The sequence below is a fragment of the Aotus nancymaae genome, unplaced genomic scaffold (assembly GCF_030222135.1).
Source record: "Aotus nancymaae isolate 86718 unplaced genomic scaffold, 86718_ANA_hifiasm-v0.15.2.pri h1tg000058l, whole genome shotgun sequence".
NCBI classification, from domain to species: domain Eukaryota; kingdom Metazoa; phylum Chordata; class Mammalia; order Primates; family Aotidae; genus Aotus; species Aotus nancymaae.
Window position 1 is genome coordinate 5,856,004 of NW_026988472.1, and position 11,680 is coordinate 5,867,683.

The window sequence follows — 11,680 nt, forward strand, 5'->3', positions numbered from 1 at the left end:
CTCAGCCTCTCAAAGTGCTGGGATTACAGGTTTGAGCCACCACGCCTGGCCTGTTCTTAAATTCTTAAGTCACTTACTTGTAATGTTGTGATTTCTTTATTGACTCCTTCAGGTGGCTAATTCATCCATTTTTATGGCTGTTACTATCCAGGTTGTTGGACAGTACTTCATAGTAAGCCTCATATTGTACAGACTTTGGAACCAAATGATCTAGCTTTGAATCTGGCTCTGCTACTCACTAGTTCTGTGACCTTAGACAAGTTACTTAGCCTCTTTGCCCTAGTTTTCCCCTCTATAAACTTGGAGAAATTGGTATCTGTGTTGCAGAGTTGTTACACGAAGACTAAATTAAAGTCTTTTTACTTTTTTTCAGGCTGTTTTCCTTTTTCTTCTTCTTTTTTTTTTTTTTTTGAGACAGGATCTCATTCTGTCACCCAGGCTGGAATGCAGTGGCGCAGTCATGACTCACTGCAGCATGGACCTCCCAAGCTCAAGCAATCCTCCCCACCTCAGCCTCCTGGGTAGCTTGACCACAGGTGCATGCCACCATGCCCAGCTAATTTTTGTAATTTTTTTAGAGATAGGGTTTCGCAATGTTGCCCAGGCTGGTCTCAGACTCCTGAGTTCAAACAGTCTGCCTGCCTTGACCTCCTAGGAGCTTCAATTTTCTTATCTATAAAAGGAACAACAGAGTATGTGGCATGTCCAACCCCTGAGTAATCAGAAGCTGCGATTATTCCCAGCAACATTCATTAAGAGCCAGCATTGGGCCGGGCGCGGTGGCTCACGCCTATAATCTCAGCATGTTGGAAGGCCGAGGCGGGCGGATAACCTGAGCTCAGGAGTTTGAGACCAGTGTGGCCAACATGGTGAAACCCTGTCTCTACAAGAAAGATAAAAATTAACTGGATGTGGTGGTGCATGCCTGTAGTCGCAGCTACTTGGGGCGCTGAGGTGGAAAGATGGCTTGAGCCCAGGAAGTTGGGGCTACGGTGAGCCAGGATTGCACCACTGAACTCCACCCTGGGTGACAGAGCAAGACCCTGTATCAAAAAAAAAAAAAAAAAAAAAGCTGTGTCATTATTGTGTTATCATTGCCATTGGATTTCAGTTGGGTCTATATGCTGTCACCCTAAGTTCTCAAGATAATACTAGAATGTACTAGGTATCGGGCTGGGCATGGTGGCTGACACCTTTAATCTCAGCACTTTGGGAGGCCAAGGCGAGCAGATCACTTAAGGCCAGGAGCTGGAGACCAGCCTGGCTAACATGGTGAAAACCCCGTCTCTGCTAAAAATACAGAAATTAGCCAGGTGTGGTGGCAGACGCCTATAGTCCCAGCTACTCGGGAGGTTGAGGTGGGAGGATTGCTTGAACCTTGGAGGCAGAGGTTGCAGTGAGCCCAGATTGTAGACTACACTCCAGCCTGGGCAACAGAACAAGACTGTCTCACAAAAAAATAAGAAAAGAATATACTAGATATCAACCAGCTTGCGGTCTTCTGGTGTTTTTGAAGAACTGAAACCATTTCCTCAGGCTAGCTTATGAATATGCTTAAGAAAGGTCAGCCAGTCTGGGATTCCCATTTCCACTGAGTATCTCTGTTTTTAACAGGGCTCTTCAGATGCAATTTCTAAATCCCTGGAGCTTCATCAGGGTCGATCTCGCTCCCAGGTAAATGGAAGCAGTGGCACATTGATCAAGGAAGAGAAGAGTGATCATCATCTTCTAGCTCCATCACAGTGTGCCTTATCCAGAGACAGCAACGAGTGTAGTAATGGTAACCGCTACCTCCCTGTGAAGAATGGGGAGAAGAACCACTTACAAGAGCAAAAGCTAGAAACTGTGGCACAACGGAAAGAGGAGTGACAAGCTGAAGATGGCTTCACCAAACCAGGAAGAGGGAAAACTTTTACTTTTCTGATTTGAGGCCCAAGCTAGAGGAGGATATAAATGCTTACCCTAGATTTCTCCAGGATTTTGGTGGGATGTTCTATTGTGTCCGTCTTTTTCCCTTCCCTGCCTTTTTCTGGGCCTCCAGATTCAGTGGTCTGTTTCTGGATAAGTTCTGGTCAAAGATGAATGGCAGTAAGACTAGCTCCTATTCTCAAATTGAATATATAGCACCATTATTTTCTTCATCTCCTCTGGGAGCCTAGTAAGGCAGTACCTGTCAGAAATTGGGTGTTATCACATAAGGTCCTATAGAAAAGTTCCAGATTTGGGCTGGGCGTGGTGGCTCACGCCTGTAATCCCAGCACTTTGGGAGGCCGAGGTGGGCGGATCACGAGATCAGGAGTTCAAGACCAGACTGGCCAACATGGTGAAACCCCATCTCTACTAAAAAATACAAAAGTTAGCTGGGCATGGTGGCTCGTGCCTGTAATCTCAGCTACTTGGGAGGCTGGGGTAGGAAAATTGCTTGACCCGGGACCTGGGAGGTGGAGGCTGCAGTGAGCTGAGATCGTGCCACTGCACTCCAGCCTGGGCTACAGAGCGAGACTGCATCTCAAAAAAAAAAAAAAAGAAAAGAAAAGTTCCAGATTTGTTTTTTCTGAATATTTATAATGATACTCATTATCACAGACTTATGTGATAAACCTGTGAGGTTGTGGGGACAGCCGTCCCCACAACCTCACAGGTTTGTTATTATTTTTTATTACTATTTTCTCTGCGAAGTGGTATCCACCTCTTCCTCACTTCTTCTTCCAACTTACCTACCCCTGGATTTCATACCACCACCTCTAGCTTTGGCCTGACAATCAGATAGGTAGATGTTTTCAGAAAAGTAAGGTAGTATTGGTTATTTTGTTTTATTTTATTTTTTATTTTATACACTTCAAAAGAACTATCAATGGCCTTTGTACTGGGGGATTCAAGTGAATCAGGAAAGTACTGGGCAGATTTTTCCTGCCTCTCAACCAGTGCATTGTTTGTAAAATAGGAGATGTGGCACAGTTCATTCACTCCCTACTGCCCACACCATGAAAGGGTGGGAATCAGTGTAATGAACTTGAGTACTGAAAAGATTGTGTGTGTGTGTGTGTGTGTGTGTGTGTGTGTGTGTGTGGTGTATATATGATGTGTGTATCTATATGCATACACATACCCTTTATATAAAGAGACAGATCTATTTATCTATACATATTTTATATATGTGTGTGTGTGTATGTGTGTATATATGTGTGTGTATATATATATACACATACATACATACATACATGGTGATGTCCCAGAGGATTTACTGAATTTCCCAGAAATGCTTCCACTGCTATGGAGTGGAGGGTTTCAAAAGACCACACTTTAAATGTGAAATTCTTAACTAAGTCATAGCCCATCACAATTATGAGAAGTTGGATGGGCTTCTCTAAATCAGACAAAAAGTGCTTTCCAGAAATTGCCTGTTCAGAACAACAAACACTTGGATTGTTACAAGCTTAATCTTGAACAGAGCCCTCACATCCCATCTGGTGAAAACAGGAGGTTGGAATGGGATTGGGAAGAGTTGGGCATTTCCTTATGAAGGTTTGGCGAGAAAGGGGGGATGGGAGGTGACTACCATTTAAAAGGGCTTTCAGCCAATTTGGAGGAAATCTCTTCTGGAACTCCAGGGTCAAATTGGTTTCAGGCTAGAATTGATTGATATGAATCCCTGAAGGAGAGAGGACTAGCTTTGGAAAGACAGGGTAGGGAAGTGTGAGGAAACTGACTATTTGATTTTCAATGCCTAGATTGTTTCATTTGTTCATTGACATCCTGACTACTGGATCTTTTCATTTGCTTTGCAAGGAAGACTTTAGAGGACTCTGGCCTGGGCCTTGAGATGTACTCTATAAAAGAGGGATCTGCCCAGGATAAAGAGGCTATTCCTCCTTGCTGGAGATAATATTGAGACAACCTTGCATTTCCAGTTTCCCTCCTTGGGCAGCCTAAGTATGAGGGATGGAAACATGGCTTGCAAAAAATTAGCATTGTGTCTTTATTCAGGAATTGAGGCTTCCAGCCTCACATACCTCCTTTTGGGCTTTGTGATATTCTTGCCCAAGAAGTACTGTTTCTACAGAAATACAACTGACTAATCTTCTAGCAGGGTTCTTTTTGAAAAGCCTCATGCACCTTAACCCACAGAAGGTCCTTGGTGATTTTTGCCCAGACAACCAGAAGGCTATTTGCTCACTACCCGCTTACAATGATCATATCATAGGAAATTGAAAACAGCGTCAGACTGTAGTCCTAGTCTGTTCCAGATTAAGAGAATCCATGATTTTCAGGGGGAGGGAGCCCTGGAATGCCTTGACCCCTGCCCAGATACTTCTTACATAAACCAAAGAAAGATGACGAGAGTGTGCATCTAGCTAGACCGAAGTAGAAACAAAGTATACAGAAACCTCTTTGCAATCAGCTCCCCTAATGTGGTCCCCCTTCTTCGGTTGGACCTGCCAAAGCTTTCACAACATCTTGAAGGGTAGGACTCCTATATCCAGCAAGGGAAGGGATAGTAGTAAATTTACATGGCTTGGAATTTTCTTTCTGGAGCCGCAGAGCGATAAATCCTTTGGAGTTCTAAAAGCAACCAGTATCACCGAGCTGTGAGACCTATATCTCCGTTTTCTAATAGGAAGCACTTGGACTTAAAATTGGTCAAGTATTTTTTGCAGTTGCTGTTTCTGTGCATCTTGAATCTGACACAATCAGATGACAGTATTGTTAACTCTCACACCATTAAGATTTCTTACTTTGTAGGCAGTCACTGTGAGAGGCAAAATTGCTGCTTTGGCAGGGATGCTTCCAGTTTGCCAAAAGGCTTTTCTTCCTTCCACACACCTCTATTTCCCCTAGCCCAGGGTGAAACAAGTGGGTCATCTCAACCTTGATTTTTATTTGGATTCAGCATTTTGGGTTCAGAAGGTTACAAGAAAGCACCGTAAATGGCCATATTCTTAGACTGATTTATTTATCTGACAAAATATACAACTTTAAAAGCCAGGAAAACTAAGGTTCATTACTGAGAGATGAACTTTTTCTAATTAGAAGACAAATTGTGGAACATGGGGTCTGGTCTTTGCTGCACCACGTGAAGGAACTGTCATCCTTCACGTGAGGTTCCATTTCTGGCTGTGATGTGACCTCTCTTGAACAAAGTCATAGGGGAACCCCTAGAAATGACCCCTTTACATTGTAGGACCATAAGCAAAACATCCTGGTTGTATATAGTCACTGATCCCCAAAGACGTGCAGTTGTTTATATTTCTGCTGGTGTGTCTTGGGATCAGCTTATAACTCCTACCCTTATTCAGTCAGTGACCAGTTCAGTCTGATCTGGACCAGACCTGACAAACTTATGCTCACTTGCATCATTTTCATTCTGAGCCAGTAGGACTTTGGGTAGACTTTAAAGCCCAAGAAGTGGTACTCGTTTTGGCTAGTGACATTTGATTTTTGTCTCCATCTTGATTTCTGATACCGTTGGCCAAGTCACGTTAACTTTTTTTGATCACTGAGAAAAACAGCCGAACAAGGCATATTACGGAGGGCAGTTAAGGTGGAGGGTCGGGGGCAGGAATGCTTATGTAGGGTAGAAAGAACGCGGGGGTTGCTGTTTGGTTATGGCGATCCAGTCCTTTGGAACCTTACAGGGCTCCTTTGGGCATGTCAGTGTTAACCATTACAGCCTCTACTGCCCAAACACCTTTAAAATGTCAGTACAAGTAGACCACAGTTTAAAGTAGTTAGTATAATTCTACTAAGGTTTAATCATACTTGTTCACTTCCTGGTGCATATTTCCTAAATATGCCTGGGGTTTTGGGGGGGGGGTTGAGTTTTCACTGTTCGATTGCGTGTCATCTTGTATTTTTCTCCATCCTGTGACTTTGGCATCTTATTCGACTTTCTATTTTCTTTTCCCTTGGCTTATTGCAGTAGTCTGCTGGTGCAGGTAGAGAGCTCAGTGCACCTATTCCCCTGTTACCGCTAATTAATCTTCAATATTGTCAGAGGTTATTTTGATGTTCTAAGAAAATAAAGTCATTTTTTACAAAATCCATCTTTTCCAAGTTAAAAGCAAAATACAAAATCCCCTGTGCTAGGGTGCCCATTTCAGCTTTCGACGTTGCCCCTGTACTTTAATAGATGCTCTTTTTGTCCGTGTTGGTAGTAACTAATGACTAGTGAATTTTCATGTAAATTAAGCAAAATAAATATTTCAGACTTCAGTAATCTGTCATAACCCTGCCAAATCTGATGACTTCATTTTAGTTACTTCCCAGAAGGCACTTCCCCTCCTACCTTCTAGTCTATTCTATTCTATTCTATTCTATTCCTAATCTGTTCTATTCTGTTTTTAGAATAACACACTAGATAAAGAAACTTTAACTGCAAGGAGTCAGTGACTTAGTGCTCCCTGATAAATGATGTTATTGACAGAAGTAAAAAATTACTTCCTTGTTTTTTTCCTGTATTACTATCTTCTCTCCTGTGCTCTTGACAGTGTGTTTAGTGGATGTATTTCTCTTTCCCACTCCCAGATTCCAGATTCCCTGCCTTTTTGGTCCACCTCACCACAAAAGCTCCATAGTTTATTACTGTAAGTTTGAATGGATGCTTCTTTGGGGAAACTGCAGGAGTTAATGGAAGAGTTTCAGAAAGGAATAAGAATGTCTCAGGAGTTGTTCTGTGATGGAAATTGGTCTGTTGTTCTGTTAATGCTGATGGAAAGAAACTTACAACGCTTAATAAAAATCTATTCTTTTAGTAAAAAAAAGTTGTGAAATAATTTTGGGTGTGTGAAGTTTGATTTCTTTTCCCATCTCTGGATCTCTTTCTGCAAATGGGGGATACACTTATCTCAATTCAGAAGTGTTGCACAGAGATTTAGGAATCTATTTGTATAGTATCAGGGCAAGAGACCAAGTACAAGAATCATCAAAAGGAAGAGCATATTTGGCCTCCTGGTTAACTTCTTTATTTGAACGTTCTAAAGGCACCTTTGTCTTGACATTTCCGAAACTGAACCCATCCTTTGTGCTGAAGCCTGCGCCTCTGTCAGTGACACTACTTGCTACTCAATTGCCTAAACCACAAACCGACCTGGGAGTGAACTGTCTTAGACTCGCCCCTCACTTCTCGAATCCAACTGATGAAAACATCTGTTGATAACACTCAACCATCTTTCTGTTTCTCACATCTGTTTCCTCTTCTCTGTCCTGGCTCCTGTGGCTTAGTGGAGGCCTCATCATGTCTTACCTGGACTATTGCAGTTGTTCCCCATCTCACTCCTTAACTAGGCAATTTTAAGCAACATTTTGTGTCTAAGAGTATGTACCTTTTTCCAGTGAAAGGGCCCAGACCTTTTTTCAGGTTCTTAAAAGAATCTATGACACAAAAGGATGTGAAGAACCATTGCTTTAATCCACCATGCTTAGCAGCTTCTAAAGTGTCCCTCTAACATGCTGCTCTCCTGACTCCATGATCCCTTCATGATCTGGCCCCTGACCACATCTCGGCTCACTGCCTACCTCCCCTACCCGACTCCAGCCATAATAAAATGCATCCCATACATATTAAGCTGTCAGTATCCATTTCTTCTCACTTGCTTCTGCCATTGCCAAAATTTCTTTCTCTCTTTGTTTCTGGTGCAGACTCAACTTATTCCCCCAAGATTCTGCTCATGTCTTCATGATTCTTTTCCTGATCCCCAACTTGATGATGAGTAGAGACTCATCACAGCCAGCCTCTGTAGTGCTTTGCTGCATCTCTGCCTCTAGATTACGCTTGTGAGCAGTGACTGTGCTTGACCATCTCTGTGTTCTCGGCACCTGCTGCACAGCACGCGCTTAGTAAATGTTTGATGAATAAGTCAAGGACAGCTAAAACACTTTTGAAAATGGCCTTTGGTACAAAGCAGATTTCAGACTTTCAAGGCACAGGATACTTTGGTGGCAAAAACTCAGGAAGATTGAGTATGAGGTTTCAGCCCTCGATGGCATTCACTTAAGTGTGTTTTAAAATTGAGCTCTGAGTCACCTTTGAGCAATAGAGGGATGCTTTGAACAGAGGCTGAAGCCAGGACTCCAGGGCATTCTTTACTTAGTTTCTGCTGAATGACTCTAGCTGCACTTGGCCTCCCTAACCGCTCTGTGCCTTGTGTGTACAGATTATAAAAAGAAACAGCTGAGCCTCAAGGTAGCATTAGAGGCCAGCTGAAGCTTGTAAACACTTTATCCTTAAATGAAAAATTATAACATCTTTTGTCTTATATAGGTTCCTTATAGCTACAGATGTCTTTTCCTAGCCTTTGATCTTTGAGTGTTGGGACTGCGAAAATTTAATAGTAGTAAATCTTTATTATTTGGTTATCTTATTTTATTTTTTTGAGACAGAGCGCTCTTGTTGCCCAGGCTGGAGTGCAATGGGGCGATCTCGGCTCACTGCAACCTCCGCCTCACAGGTTCAAGCAATTCTCCTGCCTCAGCCTCCCAAGTAGGTGGGATTACAGGCACCTGCCACCATGTGCCCAGCTAATTTTTGTATTTTTAGTAGAGATGGGGTTTCGCCATGTTGGTCAGACTGGTCTCAAACTCCTGACCTCAGGTGATCCACCCGCCTCGGCCTCCCAAAGTGCTGGGATTACAGGTGTGAGCCACTGCACCTGGCCTGGCTTTTTTAAATGACTGTTTATTGCGGACCTGTTAGGTACCAGGCATAGTACTAAACTCTTGTACATTATTTCTAATCTTTAACTCTCCAAAGTACGATCCTTATTTTACATATGAGCAAACTGACTGAGTGGTGCCCAAGTCACACACAACTAATAAGTAATAAACCCAGGGTTCTAAATCTAAGTCTGTTTTGACTTAGTAGATAACTCATTTCTGCCTGCCCAGCATTCCTTCCTTATTCTGGCAATTAGGCCCAGTTTTCTCCTTTGGGGGAAGTGCCCATCTATCTTGGGTTAAAGTCGGGTTGACCATCAGTCATATGGCTTCATCTACCCCAGCACAGGAATGGAGGGTAGGTGACCCAAGAAGGGCCAATTGTAGTGCTTTTTCATAGAGTTTAGGGAGAAAGTTACAAAGAATGAAAATCTCTCTTTTTTTTTTTTTGAGATGGAGTTTCGCTGTTGTTGCCCAGGCTTTAGTATAATGGCGCGATCTCGGCTCACCACAACTTACGCCTCCCAGGTTCAAGTGATTCTCCTGCCTTGGCCTCCCAAGTAGCTGGGATTACAGGCATGTGCCACCATGCCTGGCTAATTTTGTATTTTTAGTAGAGATGGGGTTTCTTCATGTTGTTCAGGCTAGTCTCGAACTCTCGACCTTAGGTGATCCGCCTGCCTTGGCCTCCCAAAGTGCTGGGATAATGCGTGAACCACCGGTGCCCATCCAATGAAAATAACCTCTTTTAAGATTACAAGCATTAGGAATAATGTAAGCCTGGAACACTACCTTCTGTTTACATCTTCTACAACTAGCCTTTATTATGTGTGAAAAATATGATAATTCTATTGTAATTTAATAGCAGATACACAAAGGCATCTATTGAGGGCCTACAAGGTACCAGGGAGAGAGTTCTAGACACTTTATTTACATTTTCATTTCATTATTCAGTCCTTATGTGTTTATAATTTCTAACTTGAGAAAAGGAGGATGTATCAGGATAGGCTAGGTTTTGCTGCAAGGCTAACCCCAAATCTCAGTAATTTCACAAAAGCATACTGACTGCTCATATGTCCAACAGGGACTGACAGCAGAGCTCAGTTCATGCATGGTCACTGGGGAATGCTAGTAGACTAATCACCAAGACTCTACTTTCTTTCTTTTTCTTTTTTTTTTTTTTTGAGACAGTTTTGCTCTTTTTTTGCCCAGAGTACAGTGCAATGCAATGGCATGATCTCGGCTCACTGCAACCTTTGCCTCCTGGGTTCAAGTGATTCTCCTGCCTTAGCCTCCCAAGCAGCTGGGATTACAGGCATGCACCACCATGCTTGGCTAATTTTATATTTTTTAATAGAGATGGGGTTTCTGTGTGTTTTTTTTTTTTTTTTTTTTTTTGAGATGGAGTCTTGCTCTGTCACCAGTCTGCAGTGCAGTGGCACGATCTTGGCTCACTGCAAGTCCACCTCTCAGGTTCAAGTGATTCTTCTGCCTCAGCCTCCCGAGTAGCTAGGATCACAGGTGCGTGCCACCACACCCAGCTAATTTTTTTTTGTATTTTAGTAGAGACAGGGTCTCACCATGTTGGCATGTCAGGATACTCTCAATCTCCTGACCTCGTGATCCACCCGGCTTGGCCTCCCAAGGCGCTGGGATTACAGGCGTGAACCACTGTGCCTGGCTGAGGGGTTTCACCATGTTGACCAGGCTGGTCTGGAACTCCTGGACCTCAAGTAATCTGCCAGCTTCAGCATCCCAAAGTGCTAGGATTACAGGCGCGAACCACCGCGCCTGGACACCAAGACTCTACTTTGAAGGATCATTTCCATAGTTCATTACTACAGCAGTTTCTCTGAATGTGTAGAGTATCAATATGTTAAATTTAAAAAGTTCCATCACTGAGTCAGGGGAAGGCATATGACCAAAATAATACCTTGGCTCCTAAAGCTTAGAGTGTCACAGATCACTTCTCTCTTTTCGTTGCCCAAAGCAAGCCACGTGGTTGCAGCTAATTTTATAGAGGTGGAAAAGTACAATTGTACTATGTGCCTGAATGGGGATAAAACTGGTTAAGTTTGGTGAGTCATAATGACAGCATCACAGGGAGAAATGGTTCATTTCTGGGTAGACTTAATTCATCACTTTTGGTTTGTACCCATTACTTAACCATTTGAGACCTTGAATCTAAAATTTGGAATGTAATAGCGAAACATTCATTCCCAGTTCAGTGTTTCAGTAGGAGTTTCCTGCATGTGGTCGGAGGTGAATATAATCTGGTGGTAATACAAGCACTAAGCTTAGTCCCTCTAGCCCACCCTGTGAAGTGGTTGTGAGGATTAAATGTGTATGCAAAGGGCCTGGCATACACTACAGCCTAGATAAATGTTAGCTGTTGTGGGTTAGGGAAGAAATGGTAGTAGATGAAAGACTTATGTACACTTCCAGTCCTGACTTCCATAACACATTCCTTCCCATTCTATAATCTGGCATCAGCCCTCCCCATCTGAATGTGGCTGCTTCCAAAGGTGACCCATGTGCTCTCAGTCATGAAGTTCAGGGTTTCTCTACAGGCCTCATCTTACTGAGGTCTTCCATACCAATATGATGCTGTAAAACAACCCATTTACTGAAACTCGGACTTCTCTGACACTTCCCTCTTGTTTCTCTTAACTTTTTCACCACCTAAAAATAAATGTAATATTTGATAAATAAAAAAGGATATATGTAACATACATTATGAAATTCAATAATAAAATGAACACTCAAACCCACCACCCAACCCAATAATGATCCCATCTCCCTACCTTCCCCAGAGGTAATCAGTATCTTGATTTCATTTTATTTTTATTTTAAGACAGAGTCTTGTTCTGTTGCCCAGGCTGTAAGGCAGTGGCGTGATCTGGGCTCACTAAAACCTCTGCCTCCTGGGTTCAAGTGATTCTCGTGCCTCAGCCTCTCGTGTAGCTGGGACTACAGGTGCCCGCCACCATGCCTGGCTAATTTTATATTTTTAGCAGAGACGAGGTTT

At 42.9% G+C, this 11,680-nt stretch overlaps 1 protein-coding gene across 3 annotated transcripts in view; it reads left to right on the forward strand.

Annotated features, from left to right (window-relative positions):
• Nucleotides 1-6,773, forward strand: part of FAM120C (family with sequence similarity 120 member C) — a 100,493-nt gene extending 93,720 nt beyond the window's left edge. For all 3 annotated transcript variants that reach the window (XM_064364324.1, XM_064364325.1, XM_064364326.1), the window contains one exon: nucleotides 1,615-6,773. In XM_064364324.1, the coding sequence (XP_064220394.1) occupies nucleotides 1,615-1,869 (255 nt within the window). In that variant the 3' untranslated portion in view covers nucleotides 1,870-6,773. The remainder of the gene's footprint in view (nucleotides 1-1,614) is intronic.
• The last annotated feature ends 4,907 nt before the right edge of the window (nucleotides 6,774-11,680 follow it).